The sequence below is a fragment of the Kryptolebias marmoratus genome, linkage group LG11 (assembly GCF_001649575.2).
Source record: "Kryptolebias marmoratus isolate JLee-2015 linkage group LG11, ASM164957v2, whole genome shotgun sequence".
Classification (NCBI taxonomy): Eukaryota; Metazoa; Chordata; class Actinopteri; order Cyprinodontiformes; family Rivulidae; genus Kryptolebias; species Kryptolebias marmoratus.
In genome coordinates, this window is record NC_051440.1 from 13074565 (window position 1) to 13092742 (window position 18178).

Genomic DNA, 18178 nt, shown 5'->3' on the forward strand with positions numbered 1-18178 from the left:
TGCATCATAAAATTAGAGGACTTCATCCAGAGTCAGTTATATATCCTCGGTGCAGTGGGTGTTGGGATTGCATTTCTACAGGTGAAGCTCCAAAATACAGAAGAATATGATTATTAGTTTTCAGTATAAGGAACTAACTAGATTTTTCTTTCTTTCTTTCAGCTCGTGGGGATGATGTTCACTTGCTGCCTTTATCGAAACCTGAATGATGATCCATACTGATTTTGAAACTTTATTATTAAGTTTAATGTCTTTTCTTAGGTGTCTATAAAACTCAACTTTTACCCATGACTCTGTACAATTGACTGCAAATAATAAGGCACAAAACTTTTTTAAAACTACGAACATTAAAGAGACCATAACGCTGCTGGACAGCACTAATCATATTTTCACTAAGAATTACACTCATGTTTCATTTTAAAACAAAGGAAATGACAGCCAGAGGATCTAACCAAAGATACATTTAAAAATAAATGGTAGAACTTGCTCTGGAAACGTTTGCAGACATTATTTTTTGCGCCATAAGGTATTTACTTGGGCTACAAATTAACTGTTTCACGTTGTTGTTTGTCGAAATGCAAATAAAACGCGCATGTCCTTTGTTATCGCCATTGAATTTCTCAGAAATGTGCTTTTTGTTTGCAACTTTTATTGTGAAAACATTAAAGCGGAAGTTGTTGTTGTCAGCTGACTGTACTTCCTCTTTGCGTCGTTTTGTAGCTTCCCATTCATTTTAAGCTAACTGTTATTAGCATGTCAGCGAAACCAACTTGTTTAATAGTGGCGAGCGCTTCTCCACAAGGTCAGCCGGATATATATTTGATAATAAATTAGGCATTTGTTAAAATAAAACTTTATTTTTTTGTCATTCACGCGCCTGTTAGCTGTGGTCGATCTGCTTCATTTGCTATCGCTGTCACACAGTTTGCTTGTTGTCAATCATTGTTGTTTTTATTTATTCAGGGGTGTCAGCCAAATCATTCCTTCAGTGCTTCAGTCTTTGTAGCACAGCATTTAATCTCCAGGTCGCCACGCCAGGGGTAAGAGATTTTATCTTAAAACAACAAAACAAAAACATAAACAATAAAACCGTTAAAGCCTGTGTGACGTCAGCGCGTAGCAGTTTCCTAAAATATGCACGTACCGCAGGACTTAAAAAATGAAAACCCTGTTTATCTCTCAACTTTCTCACGATCCAGCTTTTTTAAAGGAACAAATTTACAAAGAGCTTGACATTAAACATAAGCAAATGTGAATTACTTTCTCCTTATGAAAAATAGAGCGTATTGTTTGACAGTCCAATCAAAACCTGAGCCAAGTTAAAGATCTTTAATAATGGGTAAATCTTTGATGACTAAAGGCTTGTTTTAAAATTTCATCTCATTAGAAAAAAGGATGTCTTGATGAACAAAAGCAAAAAGGTGTAGATCATCCATCTTTAAATGACACATTTAAAATCAAATGTGTCAAGAAGCTGCATCAAAATTCTATTTATTTTAATTTAAAGTACTATGCCACTTTACAGACGTGAATAAATTTCTTGATACCCTCCCACAATAATTGAAAAACACAACTTATGTGACTGGAGTCGAAAACTCCAGTTTTGTCTCCACCGAACGACTTAAGTGCTTCAGGATGTGTTCGGATTTGTTCTGAGTGTGTTTCGAACTGCAGGGAAAGACGATAGACTTCGCTGGAGTGGATGAAAGCACGACCCGATGGGTGCAGGACTTCAACATCAAATCCTACGCAACGCCAGCCAAGCTTGAATCTATAGATGGTGAGAAAACGCATTTCATCGTCACAAAGCTGCTGTTGTTTCTTTGGACTCTGCTCAGAAATGTCTTTAACCTTTTCAAGGAGCCAGATATCAGGCGCTGCTCATCCCGGACTGCCCCGGAGCGCTCCACGACCTGGCCCACAGCGGCTCTCTGCACCGCATCCTTACACAGTTTATCTCTCAGCAAAGTGAGTTAAAAAAAAACCCTTTATATGTTCCGTAACAACATAAATAATGAATGCCATCTTATTTTGCAGAGCCAGTCTGTGCCGTGGGACAGGGCGTGTCAGCGCTGTGTTGCGCCACGGAAGGACAGAGGTGGATTTTCAGCGGTTACAGCCTAACCGGGGTTAGTAAATATCTCTCAAGACATTTGCCCAGGCTGCAGGTCTGCGACCACTGCGCTTATTAACAGGAACCGTTTTCCTCAAAAGCCGTCAGTGTTCGAACTGGTGCGGGAGCCCGACTTCGCAAACCTGCCCCTGATTGTGGAAGACTTTGTAAAAGACAGCGGTGGATCGTACACAGGTGAGCGAACCCGCTCCACACAAAAACACAACAAGACCAACCGTTTTGTTTCTCAGACCAGCTCATGTTCCGTCTTTGCCTTTCAGCAAGCGAAGAAGACGCCGTGCACGTGGTCGTGGACAGACACCTAATAACCGGACAAAATATGCAGTCGACGTCTCTCGCAGTAAATAATCTAATCCTGCTTTGTAATGCTAAATAAATGTTGTTCTACGTCTCTAATTCACGTGAACATTTAATCTGAAGAAATCATGGGTGATGATTTGTTGGATGTTTGGCAATAATGTAAATATGACTCCATTATTTGTCATTAATGTCATATATTAAATCTCTTGTGTTGATAAGTAATAAAGCATTATTGAAGAATTTATTTTTTTTTAGCAAATACATCTGGATCTAAACTGCAGAGAGGATTTCTAGCTTCAGCCTTCCACCAAACACAAACAAATCCCTTTTATTTTGCTTTTTTGGCTAAATGTAGATGCGCTGCTACACTTTAATCTGTAAAAAATCACAAGAGCAGCAACAAAAAAACAAACTGAAATACCCACGTTTGCTTTAAGTACCTTTTTTAATCGACGATTGCTCGTTTCTGTCACCCAAACAAAATTTCTCGACACATTCATGACCCTCAGACAAGTTAAATATTAACCAAATGTTGTCGATGCTTCGTTACAAAGACCGTTTCAGCTCGAAGACAGAGGAACGCACTGCAGATGAATCAATGTGCCGCTTTTACCAAGAAGTCCAACACTTAGAGGAGGTCGTAGAAATAATCCAGTCCTTGTCCCAGTTCCCATAAAGAAAGTCCTGTTCCCAGTTCAGTGGCCAAAGAGATCCTCAGGTAGATTGACTGTAAGAAATAAGCATAATATTATTAATTTATTTCATACTAGTGTAGATATTAATAGTCAATACAGTTTGAATTAAAAATAAAAGTGTTTTACCTTCAGTGATGGATAGTACACCACATGCTTGACTGCATTGTTCCTGACATGAATGAAGGGAATGTTCCTGAGAGCTGAGCATATTTAAATTATTTTTAAATGTATTTTTTTAAACATCTTATCCTTACCTTTTATAACTGAAGTAATGCTCTGCAGAGTATTCATCCCAGAGAATTTTGGGCCTGTTTTCCCGCAAAATCTCGACGTACCTACAGAAAACCACAGGCAAACGGAGAGCATTAAAGGAGCTCCTCTCACTGTCAAATCTGTGTTTATTCTGGATTATAACCAGGTTTTGACTTCTTAGTTCTATGCAAATACTTTTTGGGTTGAAAGTTCAGAAACATGTTTATTTTATTTTATTTTTTTTAAAAACCATCTCTCTGTACTCTGCTTTTCATCTGTATCTGAGGCAAATTCGTGACAATAATTGTGTCGAGCTCAATGCAGCCGGACCTCGATTGTGTTGTGCCGTAGACAGTTCTGGCACCAGGTTTTGACAGGGGAAAAAAAAAAGTGAAGTAAAAAGACTTTTCTGAGCTTCCTACATCGCACCTATGCATCTCTGCCGTGGAACAAAGTAGCGTTCACTGATAAAGGAATGCGTTTTAAAGATGTTAAAGATTATCTCCAAGCAGCTCTACAACAGGAAGTGTTGCAAAATGATCACAAGAGTGTGAAATCTCATTTTACTGCAACTCTCAGTATCCGTTAATACAGAACGGTAAACGAGTGAAAAAAAAAAAAAAAAAAAAAAAAAAAAAGGACTTTGGAGAAACGCATCGATTAAACCCGGATTGAAAACTCTTCAGTTTTCTAAACTACTTGCAGATTATTCCGGCGATATTTGCAGTTTTCTCTTACCGTCCCCCCAGGACCGGCTCGGTTCCGTGGCTCGCGAAATCGAGGCCGTACAAGTTGAGCCCAAGCAGGATCTTCGGCCTCCACTGACTGTCGGGAGACAGCTGGAGAACACAATCCCTGACCCAGGGGAGCGGGGCGCTCGGTCCGGATCTGTTCAAATAAATATAATTGTTGCCCTCTGTCCACAATTCCCGTCTGGACTTTAAAAGTAAACTGGCCTTTGTGCTCACCTGGGGCCGCTGGAGTAGTCGTAGGTCATAAGGCTGAATCCATCAACAAACGGAGCCAGCTCCTCAAACTCCTCCCTGCCAAACATCCCCGGCTGCCCCGCACTGGTAATTGTAAAGGAGAAAAATTAAACAAACAGGCATCGATCGCTGATTTTTGTTGCCAAATGTGAAATAACTTCATTCACCTGGTCACAGCTGGTGGTATAACAAGAATGCAGTCTAACTTTTTAGCTTTCAAAGCCTCACATATGTGTTTCACCAAATGGACCAGCTCCCTGTATGTGGAGAAAAAAAAACATGTAATTTTCTTTTTATTCAGCACTGACAAAAACAAAAAAAAGGGCAGAGTTTCCAACATGAATCTTGCCAACAGAAGAACTCACTTTCTCTTGTTACCGCCGAGCTGGCTCCAGAGCTCCAGGGTAAATCCATCGAATCCTTCGGTCTGAAAGGTTGCGGCTTCGACGTCAGTTATCGAGCAAACACAACGGTTCCAGGGAGTTAAAGATAAACACGTCGCTTAATTACCTTCGCGACATCCACCAGCTCACTCGCCAGCTCCTCAATTTCATCTTCACTCCCCAGCACGCTCATGTAGTCCTGGTAGGACCAGCCATCAAACAAGAGGCGAGGGACTGGGGGAAAAAAAAACGATTAAAGAAAATATTAAATGACTCTGTGGAGATAATCTGTTTCCATGGATCCCACATCTACTCACCCATCCTGACTTTTTTGTTCGACTTGCGGACCGCTTTGACCCAACCTGCAAAGAAAAACAAACGATTTAAATTCCCCCCATAGACTTCTGATGTGTCTGTAAACGAAGCGGCTCGTCTACCAGAGTCGTGATCGTGGAGTCCCGTAACGTCAAAGGTTTCAGGAGCCCGTCGGCGCAGCTGGAGCCAAACTGGAGACACCGACGTCAGTTTGGGGCCGAACATCTTGGCGACGTCGTATCCATGGGAATTCCACTGCGGGATGAAAAAAAACAAGACCGAAAACTGCATTAGGACAACAATTTAGGATCCAAACCTGCTCTTGTAAGGAAAAGTTGATTAATTTTATGTCAAGTTAATGAATACCATTAATGTTGCAGCAGATTTTTACTTGAAAAAGAACATAAAACTTATTACAAGTAACTTCTATGAATTAGCTACACACTTTATGAAGAAACTGGATGCATTTAGATGTTGTCCTGGTAAATCTGCAGACTACTACTTTCATCTCAACCACGGATTATATTTTTATTAAAGCATATTTTTGTTAACTTGCTTTGAAGACCACTGAGATAAAGTACAAATAGTAAGTTTTGCAGCTAGTTTGCAGTCAGTTTGTTTTTGTGCTCATTGTGTGAAGACCTTCTTCCTCTCTTTTTGTCTTTTTTTTTCCCCTCAGTGTTTTAAATCCAGCAGACAAAATATACAGACAGAGAAAACCTTGAAGAGAAAGTTAAGTTGAGAAATAACTTTTCATACTGTTAGGAAAGAATCGCTCTAGTTTGCGAGTCGCCCGACTCCCGCTGCGTCAGCTGCCTCCATCACCACAACCTCAGGTGACCTTGGACAGAACGCTGACCTCTGACCCTCAACGGGCTCTGGGCCTTAACCTGCCTCCTTCTTGTGGCTCTGTCGAGGCCTGAGCAGCCTCCAAGTTCCTTTAAGACAAAGTGACGACTGGCCCCTCCACAGCTTCAGATCCGGTGAGTCAAATATAACGATGATGAGAGAGATAAAAACAAGCCTTTTTGTGTCTGGCTACTTCATTTTAATTGATGCATATGGAGAAATAAATAACATCTATTTCCAATCTGATGTTTCATCAAACTAACCTGACAGAATCAATAACATCTTCTGACCAAATTCCAAAGTGAACTATTTACTAAAATAGTTTGAAGTATTCCAAAGTGTTCTGTGGATAAGAAACCGAAAACATTAATCCTAAAGTCCAAACTATCTGTTCAAATACTTATTTTGGTTTAGATAAACTAATAATCACTGTTTCATCTTAGATTATTAAAAGGTTACTTGCTGTGTTTTATCTTGATAAGTCTTCCTTCAAAGTAGTCATCATTCTTCACAAAGATATTCCCTAAACTCTTAGTGTTAGTCTTACCTTTGTTTTGTCATCTTAAATGTTTATTGTTGATTTTATTTTCTTGATTTAGTTTTATTTTTGCAATAAAACCTTAAAGACAAATTTAAGTTCCCTTCTACTTCGGTATAAACATTATGATAAAGAGTTCCCTGTGATGAATAAATTGCTGTTTAATCTGAAGACTTAACTGACTATTTGCTACATATATTTGGTACAAATTACTCATAAACTCTCTACATTCTGCTTATTTAGATCCATGAGGGTAGATGTGAAGTTTGCATTTAAACACACACAAAAAAAAATCTGTGTCCATGAATTGCATATTTGGAATTGCCATTAAAAGCTGAACAACAGCAAGGGACACTGGAGACACTGGCGAGGACATTTCAGACTCACTGGAGTGACATATCCAAGAACAGGTCCCTGAAATGTCTTCTTGATGTGAGCACAGTATCTCTTCTCCTCCTTCACTACGTCTTTCCACTGCAGGTCTGAGACGACCAGTCCTCTCTCCAACACGGTCAGCTCGGCTGAGGATGCCTGAACAGCAAGGCACAGGTGGGAAAGAACCCGTCAGGTGGAGTCCAGCCATGGTGCGTTTACGGGTCACAGGTAGGGGACTCACCTCGGCTTCAGCTTTGTGCGACTTCTTCGCGTCCGTTTTGGACAGAGTGGCGCCGACCAGCCAGCAGGACGAGACGGCATGCAGCAGCAACAACACGGCTTTCATTTCCAACAAAAAAAAAGAGGCAGCGAAAACGAACAGTTAAGACAAAAATGGTCTGACTGAGGTCTGCTGGTATACTGCAGTGACAGTGTGTTTCCTTCCCTCCTTGCTTGCTTCCTTCCTGACTGACTGAGATGTGGCAGATTAAAAACCAGCATACCCTGAGCTCTGAGTTCGCACGGCGGCACTGCCTGCAAACATGTTTAACAATAATAATAATAATTTCAAAAGCAAAAAATAATAAGACGTAGCTTTGACTGTCTGTGGCTGTGTTAGAAAACTTAGCAGAACGTGTTGGAGCAGCGTCAGCCAGACCTGGGCAACTTCCGTGTTTTGGGTGGTTTTCAAAATAAAAGTTGGACGCGAGCAACGAGTCCTCCCGGCCGACAGGTGGCAGCGTGGCGCTCTGGAACCGCTGGAAAAACGTAAATAAGGAAGACGACAGGACGTGATCAAAAATAGACTTTACCCACGATTCATGGAGCAACAGAAGGAATTAGACTGATTAAATCACATTTAGTGTTTATATATTGTCACATCTTGGTGACTCTACAGCAGGTAAGTTTCTTTATCAGCCTCTGTGTGAATTTTAATCAAAGATTTAACGCGTCAATTTTGAACTTCGCCTTAAATTTGAGAAATGTGTCTTAAAAACGTTTAGAAGAGCCACTTATTTTTCACGTTCTCCTGTTAATTTTTATGTTAATAAATGTTATCTTCACAGACTGTAAATTGAGTTTGAATTTAAATACGAACCACTACGTTAATAAAAATGTTTTAAGCTGAACAAGCATTTTCTTCAAATGAAATTATACGAGGGTTGTAAGTCAAAGTTTACATTTTAAAACCCGTGTTTAGTAAATATTCATATAAAGGGGGGGAAAAAATAATAAATTGGTGCTCACATGGATCTATGTGTAGGCCATTTAGATCAGAGGATTGTGAGTTGTTATTTTAGCAAATTAAAAGTCCTTTTTATACATATTCATGTATTGAAGTAAATTTAGTTTGGGGAATACATTCAACAACAGTAATTCTGTTAATTTGTGCAAAGTGTGCTTATGGTTTAAACACAAACAACTGTAGAGACAAATTGATAAAAACAAAATAAGTCTTATTGAGAAAAACAAACTTCAAAATTATTTAAGTAACATTTGTTAGACGTTGAATTTAAAATGAACTGGAAGGATAAAGACAGCTGAGAAAGATTCATCCAACATTTAAACACTTAAGTATGAAACGTTAAAGTATGGCAAGGCTTTGTTTTTTCTTCTGTGAGACCAATCTTAATCCGCTACATTTAAGAGATAGACCTAATGTTTTTGTGGATATAATTGATCCATAAATCACCATATCTGATCAGTCAAATGTATCCTGTTTTCTTTGTAATATTAAAATGACACAGTTATAATTTATAGTTCGCCTGTTCATACATTTAAGTCATATAATTTGTTGTTTCTGTAACTGATTATTATCATTATTTTATTTGTGTAGATATACTGAGCAATGGCGGTGGAAAAATTTGTGTCGAAGACTCTTGAGCTTCTCCAAGAAGAGCGGGAGGCTGAAATACAAGAAACCAGGTGTGAACCCGATTAAGAAAAGAAGCGACAGAATTACTCAGGGCCTGGATATTAAGCTAGAAATGTTATCCTTTAGTAGCTACAATGCAAGTTTATCAGGCAGTTCAAACTCTTCTAGTTAAATTTGTCATTTCAGAAGTGTACTGGGTAACTTTTGTGTCCAGTTTTCATTAACAATAAACATTAAATAAACAAATAATGATATTATAGAGCCATAGTGTATATTCAAATGTACAAAACAGATAGATTTTTGGTGATTCAACCTAACCTACTATATTTTCTCCATATAATACTGAAAAAGTTGTTCTTTTTATTCATAGCTGGGTCTTTAGATTGACTGTGTCACCTTTTGCCCTCAGGATATGGCAGGAGAATATTTCCTTGAAGGAGCTTCAGAATAAAGGAATTTGCCTTTTGAAGCTGCAGGTAGGAAGTCAGTCCACCGGCCTGTACGGTCGCACGGTTGTTGTCTTGGAACCAAGGAAGCATCTCGGGTTTTCATCTCTTCCGAGCAACAGCTTTGGGCCAGGTGAGACGGAAGCCCAAACATCGGTGTTACCGGGTCTTTGGTCTCATGTTTTGCTGACTGACAGGTGGGCGTTTTGGTTCCAGGTGATATAGTTGGCTTGTATGACTCCTCCGGATGCTCTGCGGCCTCACAGATATGCACGGGGATAGTAACGAGGGTCGGCCAAGCGTCGGTGAGCGTGGCCTTCGACGACTTGAAGGACGGCGTCGGTTTTGACAGGGACGGTTTTTACAACCTGTTAAAGTTGGCCAACGACGTCACTTACAAACGAATGAAACAGTGAGTAACATCTGTAATGTAAAACATTACTGATGGGTGTATAAATCATTTAACCGTCATATTTTCTCCACCGTGTTTTGCGCTTGCAGTGCCTTAAATGCGTTAAATGGATACAGCAATGGACCAGCTGGCAATTTAATAAATGTTCTCTTTGGAGACACACAGCCGTCTTCTCACTCACAGCCAAGTACGTAAAGCTTCACAAAATGCATCTTTGATGAGTTCAGCATCTTGAAACCACCATTAATTGTGCGTGTTCCTGTTTTGTGTCATCAGACGAGGTTGAATTCTTTAACTCAGACTTGGATGAGTCCCAGAAAGAAGCTGTATCCTTTGCTCTGTCACAGAGAGAACTGGCTGTCATTCATGGACCTCCAGGCACCGGTAAAACCACCACTGTGGTTGAGATCATCCTGCAAGCACTAAAACAAGGCCAAAAGGTATTTTAGTATATAAGGGGGAAAAAAAAGTATGAGCAAATGTCTCAGACAGGGTCATTCTGATACCTGGGATATTGTGTCCGTGCAGGTCCTCTGCTGTGCCCCGTCAAATGTTGCTGTGGATAATTTAGTGGAAAGGTTAGCCTGCTGCAAAGCTAAAGTATTGAGGCTGGGTCACCCTGCCCGACTCCTGGAATCCATCCAGAAACACTCGCTGGACGCCGTGCTCGCTCAGAGCGACAATGCAAACATCATCGCTGACATCCGTAAAGATATCGACAAAGAATTTGTGAGTATTGTAGTTTGCTTCTAAGATTCCACTTCAGTGTTATCTCAAGTAGTTTGTGAAATTCGATGTCCCCCTTTTTTTTTTCCCCCAAGATGGGGATGAGGAAGATGCCAGACAAAGGAGAGAGGGTAAACTTTAAACGTGAGATAGGGGAGCTGAGAAAAGAGCTAAAAAACAGGGAGGCAACAGCCATCGCCCAGATCCTGAAGAGCGCTGATGTGGTGCTGTCAACCAACACCGGTCAGCAGAGTCAAGAGAATCTCATTTAATCATGGCGGGGAAGGCGACAGGCAAACAGCGAGCGCGTGTTTGTGTCTGCAGGAGCCTGTGGCGACGGTCCTCTGAAGTTCCTGCCGGCGGAGCATTTTGATTGGGTGGTGATTGACGAGTGTGCTCAGGCCCTGGAGAGCAGCTGCTGGATCGCCCTGCTCAGAGCGCGCAAGTGCATCCTGGCTGGAGACTACAAGCAGCTACCCCCAACCATCAAGTCACAAACGTAACGCAACCTGCCCTGTTTTTATTCATATTCTGTTTATCTGTGCACCTAAACAGTGACACACATATAAAAAAAACAAAACAATAACATTATTCATTCTTGATATAATGCTTGTTTGGCAGTTTGCCTTTTTTCCCATGACTGTGAAGGGATTTCTTTTTAATTCACTTTTTGATAAGAAAAAAAAAGCCATCTGTACTGTGGTTCAGATTATTTTCTAATGCGTACACTATCACAGGGCTGCATCAAAAGGCTTATCGCTGAGCCTCATGGAGAGACTTATCCAGATGTACGAAGACTCGGTGGTCCGTATGCTGACGGTTCAGTACCGCATGAACAGCGCCATCATGGAGTGGGCCTCCAAAGAGATGTACGGTGGACGACTAACCGCGCACAGCTCGGTGGAGAGCCATTTACTGAAGTGAGCGTCCGTGAAGTCGTAGAAGAAATATCTCGGGTTGTTTCTGTCTCGCTCTAAGAATGAAATGTTAAAAAGTGTTTTTTTTTTGGTCCAACAGAGATCTACCGGGCGTCGCTCGGGTCGAAGAAACCTGCACTCCACTCCTCCTGATTGACACAGCGGGGTGTGGGCTGACTGAAATGGAGGTCGTGGAGGAGCAGTCCAAAGGAAACCAAGGTTTAAACAACTTTACTTCACTCTGAAAGGTTAGATTCTGCTTGCCGGTGTGAGATCTAACGGCGTGTGAACTCTCCCAGGTGAGGTCGACATTGTTGAGCTGCACATAAAGGCCTTGACGGAAGCTGGAGTTAAAGCTAAAGATATCGCTGTCATCGCACCGTATAATCTACAAGTAAGACCCAGATTGTTTTCTTGTAATTGTGTTTTTTATTATTGTGTTAATTCCGCCCCACACACCGCAAATTAACAAAAAAAGAAAACAAATCAGTGAAAACCATCAGTTAGGAATGAATGTGTACATTTCTTTTTTCTCTAGTTTCTGTCAAAGAAAACAAATGTTTTTAAGGCAGCAAAACAAATTTAAATCATAAGGAATAATTTACAAATTACAACAACAAAAACTTTAATTTACGTTTAAAATGCTGCAAAATGAGCATTTTTGAAATTATTAACAAGCCAAAAAAAAAAACAAACCTGCAATTGAAATAAAATAATCTGGATGTTTCTACGAACAAAAGCAGCTTCAGAAGTCACAAGTTGTTCTCAGGATTTTTTCTTTTATTGTTTATCATATCATGTGAGTCCTATAACGTGTGAATCTTTGCAATTTAACTGCAAACATAAAACTTTTAAAATAAAAGTGCTGTGACTTTAAACGTCTCGGTCTTCTGAAGTTGAGTTTATCGTCACATGACGCTGAAAGTTTCAGAAAACCTTTGGATTTACATTTTTTAAAACTTTAGATTATCTTATATTTCATGTAGTTTATACATGATGGATGTTTTTACTTTTATATCTCTATATTTGATTATGATGTTTTTATCTGTATTTGATTATGAACCTGATTGTTATTTCTGTGTTGTAAAGTGGAAAAGTCCTATATAAATAAATTTCACTTCAGTTCACTAAATCCAAAAATTTATTTCAACTAATGTTATAAAATTATCTTCTAATAATATTGAACTAATTATCTAAAAAAAATAACCAATTATAATCTACTGAAACCTTCAAAAGAAAGAAGACAACAGCTCTAACATCAGTTTCTGTAAGTGATTGAGTGTTTTTATCAACATAAAGGTGGATCTCCTGCGTCAGAAACTGTCTCCACGGCACCCAGAGCTGGAGATAAAGTCCGTGGATGGATTTCAGGGCCGAGAGAAAGAAGCTGTGGTGTTGTCGTTAGTTCGGTCCAATAGAAAAGGTGATGTATGCTTCTGTTGTGCCGCGCCTTACGAGCTGTTGTAATTCATTCATAAACACGTTTCGTCTTTTTTATCTTAGGTGAAGTTGGCTTTCTGGCGGAGGACAGGAGGATAAACGTCGCCGTCACTCGCGCGCGGCGCCACATCGCCGTGGTCTGCGACACGCAGACGGTTCAGAATCACGCTTTCCTCAAATCCCTCGTCGGCCACATGACTGAATTTGGCGAAGTCCGAACCGCCTTCGAATACCTTCAAGACGTCGTGCCGCAGAATTACAGCCGGGGGCAGAAAGACGCGAAGGGCACGTCTGCCGTCGCGAAACAGAAGGTCAAAGATCAACCTGCGAGTAAAGGGAAACAGAAAAAACCTACTGGGGTCGGCCCTGTGGAAAATACTGCCGGTCCACAGAGTCACACTAAGTCCTGTGCAGCATCAGCACTGAGAGAGCAGCAGAACATCAGCAGATACGCTGAAATCAGAGAGCAGGTGGAGAACTTTGTGAAGGACTTAAGTCAGAAGGATTTACAGTTCCCGCCATCGTTTAACTCCCACGACCGGCTGCTGGTCCATCAGATCTCTGAGGAGCTGGGGCTCGTTCATGAGAGCAGAGGGGAGGGCAGCGGCAGGTCTATCACCGTCTCCAGGCCAGAGACGGCCAAACCAGCTGAGGAGCCAACACAAGAAGAAAGCCAAAAGGAAGAAACTGCCTCCATTCCGCAAAGTGAACCGCCATGTCAGCCGTCACTGGATCTGAAAAGTTTACACTTGGAGCTAATGAAGAGAGAGCAGCAGAGAAGGGAGGAAACTTCTCAACAAAAAAAGGAACAGAAAAATGTTCCTTCAGCTCAGAGCCAGCTGACAAAGAAGGGGAAAGGTCGGTACCAAAACATCAAAACATCTCAAGAAGTGTTTTTTTTTTTTTTTTTTATGTATACATCTGGTGACGGTTTAACTCGGTGCCATTTTCTTCACAGGAAAGAACAAAACAAAGGCCGGAGCCTGTGACATCGCTGCCGCCGCTGCTCCAGAGGATGACTTCGACGCTCTCATCAGCGCCGTCATGAAGGCTGACGGCGTTTGCAGTTTTGTCAAGTGTAAAGCGTCTGTGTTAACACTTGGACAGCTGTGCACTTTCTGCAACAGGCAGTATTGTCTCAGTCATCATATACCAGAGGTAAGAGGCAACCAGGCATTATTTGGTAGCATTTTGTTCATTTTGTGCGTGAGGTTTAGCAGAAATTTCACAGCATGGACAGTGAAGATGTCCGCTTACAAAAAGGACAGTTATTGTAGTTATAGATTTCTACTGTTCCCCAAAATTATTATTTTTATTATCATAATATATATATATATATATATATATATATATATATATATATATATATATATATATATATATATATATATACATTTTTATAAACACTTTTTAGGTTCACGGCTGTGGAGATAAGGCCAAGTCCCACGCTCGGATGAGAATAAGCAAAGAAGGTGTTCTGTATGCTGGTAGTGGGAAGAAAGACAAATCCGTGGACCCCAATAAGAAAGCATATCTGCAAAGAAAACTGGACTCTAAGCTGAAAGATATGGCAACACAAAGGAAACCGAAGAACAAGGACAGTTAATGTCACCAAATAAACTCTGTAACCTAACTAATGTTTGAATAAATCTGTTCTCCTGACCTCCGAGGTCTCGTTCTTGTAGCACGTGCTTCTGCACAGGAATGAGTCTGTTGCTTTATTCTTTTTGCACTTTCAACGTCATCGGGCAGATTGTGAGCGGAGTGGCCTTTTTCCAGTCATCACACAGCCCAACAGAGATGTAGGGGAAGAGCTTCTCTGAGAACTTCTCCTTGAACGTGTAGATCACCGAGGAATCAGCGTTGTTGATGAACACCACCCTTCCCTTGTCGTAGTTCAGCTCTACGGTGATCTTCTCGGGGTAATGCTTTACACTGACCCGGGCTCGAGTCGCGTTCTGAGCCCAGACCGAGTCCTTGCTGCAGTAGCCGATCACCCAGAAACCCTCGACGGGGCTGAAGAAAACGGCGCTCTTCCTTTTGATGGACTCCTGGGCCACTCCGACGAACCAGTCCTTCCCCTGGCCCACGTCTACCGTCCAGCGGTGCTTTCCGGACGTGAAGCCGTCGGCTCCCAGCACACACATGCGGCTGGTGCAGCGTTCGGGGTTGTCGGGTAGAATCGCCTTGTTGCTGTACTGCACGCTGGTCAGTCCTTGGGACAACATCAGGTTAGCGTGAGCCGTGTTCGGATCCAGAATGACGGGAGCTGCAAAACACGAGGTCCAGTGAGCTGGTGATGTTATATGCCTCACAATAAACTTTGTTTACAACGTGCGTTTGTTCACTCACAGTATTTGACAATGTTTAACATCTTATTCCAAACTTCATAGTCAAGTAATCCCAGATGCTTCGAAGAATTGAGCAGAATGTCTTTGATGCTCTCTGGCTCGGGAATGGGGGCTTTGGCCCTGAAAAAAACATGATGGACATCATCACAACACCATCTTCTGGAAACAACAAGCGCTGACTATAGCACATACTGTACTGTACATACTTTTTCTTTGTCTCCTTGTAGGCCTGAGTTTGAAAGAAGAAACACATTTTCATCAGTGAGTAAAACATCACATGCACTCTGAAGGAAGACTTATTGGAAATAAAAGTAACAACACTTGCAAACACCGGTGGTGTACAATTAAAAACTAAAAAAGAAAAGATCTTAAAGGTGGAAACACAAATACATCAACGTGTTCTTAGCAGACAGAATGGTGGCCATAAAACTGCACTTGGTCCTAAGAGGATAAATCAATTACTGATTTTGTGATGTCTTGAATCTCCTATAGTCTAAACCCCTACTTTTATTTACAGTAAATGTATTACCTGGAGGGATACTGTGAAAAAATAATCCCTGTTTTTTATCTTGAGCACTATAATTGTTTTTGGAGTATCCAGAATCTCTAATGGGGGGGATTATGATGACACAAATCCACCTCAGAGTACAATCATCCAGGCTCCCAGTCCTCATCTCCAGACTTTTACAAGAGAAGCCCATTTTTATGTTAGCGAGAAGTGAAGTTAGAGATAAGAATAGCAGCGGTTAACTTCAGCCGCTACAATCAGCTACTCTGAATAGGCCTGACTGAAAAGAATAAAAACGACTGCTGTCTGGATTTGTGTTGGATTTTTGACAAAAACACGTCTCAGACGCTTCAGAAAAACACGCTCGGGGCATAAAGGGATATAATACGTCACATATTAAATAAAGATAAGATTCAACATTAGGGCTGCATGATTTTATGAAAATATGCAGTTTGCATATTGCTGAAAACTGTGATGACTATGAGTTGCAATAAACCCACATGTTCTGTCATCACGGTGCTCACAACACTTCATGTGGAGGCTTTGAGCGTTTAGGGGAGTGTTTGTTTTTTAAATGCAGTCTGTCTGCAGTTTATTGCGGACACCGATGATACAATATGGATAAATTTTCTCTATATTGTGCAGCTCTGAATGACAGTTAAGATGAACCTACTGTATAATCTTACAAAAGGATCATATAATGACATCTTTATTTTTAAAGACAGTCTGTTGCTCTTCAGCTGAAATACTATTCGCAGTATTTTGTTTGTTCGCTTTAGTTTAATGTGCTATTCGTTTTTTTCTGTCTTTCTCAGGCAGTATTTTGGTGCATTTTCATGCATTCACGATGCCCTCCATGAATGACATCTTCCAAATGAATTTTGCAACCATACAGCCTCGTATCATTATACTCCCACCTCTGTACTTCACTGTCAGGACTGGTAGTCCTGCTGAAATCTGCATCCAATATCCTGGACCCATTTGTCAAAAAACAAATCAATCTTAGTCACTCCGGAGCAAATAATATTGTCTGAATATATGAATCAGAATTGTTTCCACGCTGTTTCTTCTCTTGTGAACCACAGGAAATTTTTGATCATTATACAAACACGTTTTTTGTCTGCCACACCGTGTGCATAGTTTGTGCACAGTAGGAGGACAGGTGCAGCGGATTTACTCGTCTTGCTAGTTTGCGTACATATTTGACAAACTGCTGTACTTTCCCGGACTGCTGTCTAGTGTTCCGCTGAATCAGCCAGTCATTCTTATTTTGCATTAATAAAACGTATCTGTTTTCCAAGGGGCATGTTCATTTTAAGAATGTATGACTGTGAGACTGAAATGCTGTTTGATATTATTGTTTAATTTTAGAGCAAATTAATAAATTGGGTCATGAGTGTACCTTTAAAAATGGTAAATCCTTTTCAAGGAGGACTTTGCCGATGTCACCGATGGTGGAGGAGAGATATCTGATGTTCTCCCCTATGCTTTTAATCTTGTCCGCCATGATCTGGGTCTTTGTTTCCTCTTCCTGTTTCAGGGCCATCAGTCTCAGGCGTTCTTCATCAGAGAGGAACTGGTGAAGCTTCTTGAACTCCTCTTTGATTTTCGCCTCAATCTGGGAGCTCTGGGTCTGTAATGTTGAGGCAGTTGGTTATTTAACGCACCGTGGATAATTTATGTTTGCCTCGTTGGTGGAGAGAGGGGAAAAAATAATAACAGTTAAAAAGATTTGTTTGTTTTTTTACCTTTAAGTAGGTTTTTGTTTCCTCCCATTGCTGCTTTGTCTTTGTCATCAACTTGACCTTTTTCTTCAAGCCCTCCAACAGGTTTGACATTTCAACCTAAAAGAGGATTAACAAGTTAAAATCTTCTCAGTCGACCAGCATTTTTTATGAGCAACTATTTTTGAAGACTGAGTTTTAAATGATTCCATCATTATTCTTTATTTATGACAAACTAAGTTGATTTTATAATCCTTTTACTCTCTTTGTGGTGGACATGTTCTTATTTTCTGACATTTTACAAACAAAATTATACAGAAAACTTTCTTTTATGAGTTTAAATCTCCTTTTACTCAAGCAGATATTACATCATCTTTTATTTCTCCGTACCTTATTTGTCCGTGATGCTTCATCCACGGGGCAGCACTTGTGCTTTGTGTGCTGTTGTGATATTTGGCAGATAAGGCAGATGGGCTCTTCGTCGACGTTACAGAACACCTTCAGCTTCTCGTGGTGAAGGCTACATTCTTCTTGCTCCTCTGTGGTCTCTTGCTCTTTGAAAACCTGCACAGCCTTCTGCAGGTCCAGGTTGATGGGAGGCATCCCGGAGGAGGACTCGATGCCACACACCGGGCAGCTGCGGCTGTTTTTCACCTCCCAGAATTGGTACAAGCAAGCCCTGCAAATGTTGTGGCGGCATTTTAAAGTGACAGGAAGGCTGTAGATGTCAGAGCACTGAGGACAGTACAGGTTCTCTTTATGGATTTTTCTTTTCAGCATGTTGAAGTGCTCCTGTGAAGTGGCAGACAGAGAAAGCTTCCTTCCTTTCCTGTCAGGGAAGTGCGACTGTAGGAGGTGCTTCCCACAACAGCAGGGAAAGCAAACAAACTAGCAGAACAGGTTAACTAAGAAAACGTGTTCAACATGCTTCATATGGTTCGTATTAGAAAC

At 40.9% G+C, this 18178-nt stretch overlaps 4 protein-coding genes across 8 annotated transcripts in view; 2 read left to right on the top strand and 2 right to left on the bottom strand.

The window, feature by feature from the left end:
- gatd1 (glutamine amidotransferase like class 1 domain containing 1) overlaps nucleotides 1-2678 on the top strand; it is a 7005-nt gene extending 4327 nt beyond the window's left edge. For 4 of the 5 annotated variants that reach the window (XM_037978475.1, XM_025003777.2, XM_017406203.3 and 1 more), the window contains 5 exons: nucleotides 1675-1780; nucleotides 1861-1968; nucleotides 2038-2129; nucleotides 2215-2308; nucleotides 2395-2678. In XM_037978475.1, the coding sequence (XP_037834403.1) occupies nucleotides 1675-1780; nucleotides 1861-1968; nucleotides 2038-2129; nucleotides 2215-2308; nucleotides 2395-2510 (516 nt within the window). In that variant the 3' untranslated portion in view covers nucleotides 2511-2678. Of the gene's footprint in view, nucleotides 1-225; nucleotides 803-963; nucleotides 1041-1674; nucleotides 1781-1860; nucleotides 1969-2037; nucleotides 2130-2214; nucleotides 2309-2394 lie in introns of those variants that run through there. The other variant, XM_017406206.3, reaches the window with a different exon arrangement.
- A 182-nt stretch (nucleotides 2679-2860) lies between these two features.
- Nucleotides 2861-7489, bottom strand: chid1 (chitinase domain containing 1). Its single transcript, XM_017405703.3, has 12 exons — nucleotides 7069-7489; nucleotides 6840-6983; nucleotides 5188-5320; nucleotides 5068-5112; nucleotides 4878-4984; nucleotides 4733-4794; nucleotides 4535-4624; nucleotides 4350-4451; nucleotides 4120-4269; nucleotides 3384-3464; nucleotides 3256-3298; nucleotides 2861-3161 (listed from the first exon to the last, which is right to left on the bottom strand). Exons 1-12 carry the CDS (start codon nucleotides 7171-7173, stop codon nucleotides 3063-3065), a joined length of 1161 nt encoding a protein of 386 aa, XP_017261192.1. The 5' UTR covers nucleotides 7174-7489; the 3' UTR covers nucleotides 2861-3062.
- A 95-nt stretch (nucleotides 7490-7584) lies between these two features.
- ighmbp2 (immunoglobulin mu DNA binding protein 2) lies at nucleotides 7585-14307 on the top strand. Its single transcript, XM_017406260.3, has 16 exons — nucleotides 7585-7728; nucleotides 8665-8753; nucleotides 9113-9282; nucleotides 9366-9561; nucleotides 9651-9748; nucleotides 9838-10001; nucleotides 10090-10290; nucleotides 10383-10530; nucleotides 10612-10786; nucleotides 11025-11207; nucleotides 11305-11423; nucleotides 11504-11598; nucleotides 12504-12627; nucleotides 12708-13502; nucleotides 13603-13802; nucleotides 14059-14307. The coding sequence occupies exons 2-16, from the start codon at nucleotides 8677-8679 to the stop codon at nucleotides 14248-14250; spliced, it is 2937 nt and encodes a 978-aa protein (XP_017261749.1). The 5' UTR covers nucleotides 7585-7728; nucleotides 8665-8676; the 3' UTR covers nucleotides 14251-14307.
- Nucleotides 14308-14331: 24 nt separating this feature from the next.
- On the bottom strand, nucleotides 14332-18081 carry LOC108230222 (zinc-binding protein A33). Its single transcript, XM_017406261.3, has 6 exons — nucleotides 17618-18081; nucleotides 17252-17347; nucleotides 16906-17136; nucleotides 15202-15224; nucleotides 14997-15115; nucleotides 14332-14913 (listed from the first exon to the last, which is right to left on the bottom strand). The coding sequence occupies exons 1-6, from the start codon at nucleotides 18005-18007 to the stop codon at nucleotides 14363-14365; spliced, it is 1410 nt and encodes a 469-aa protein (XP_017261750.1). The 5' UTR covers nucleotides 18008-18081; the 3' UTR covers nucleotides 14332-14362.
- Between the last annotated feature and the right edge of the window lie 97 nt (nucleotides 18082-18178).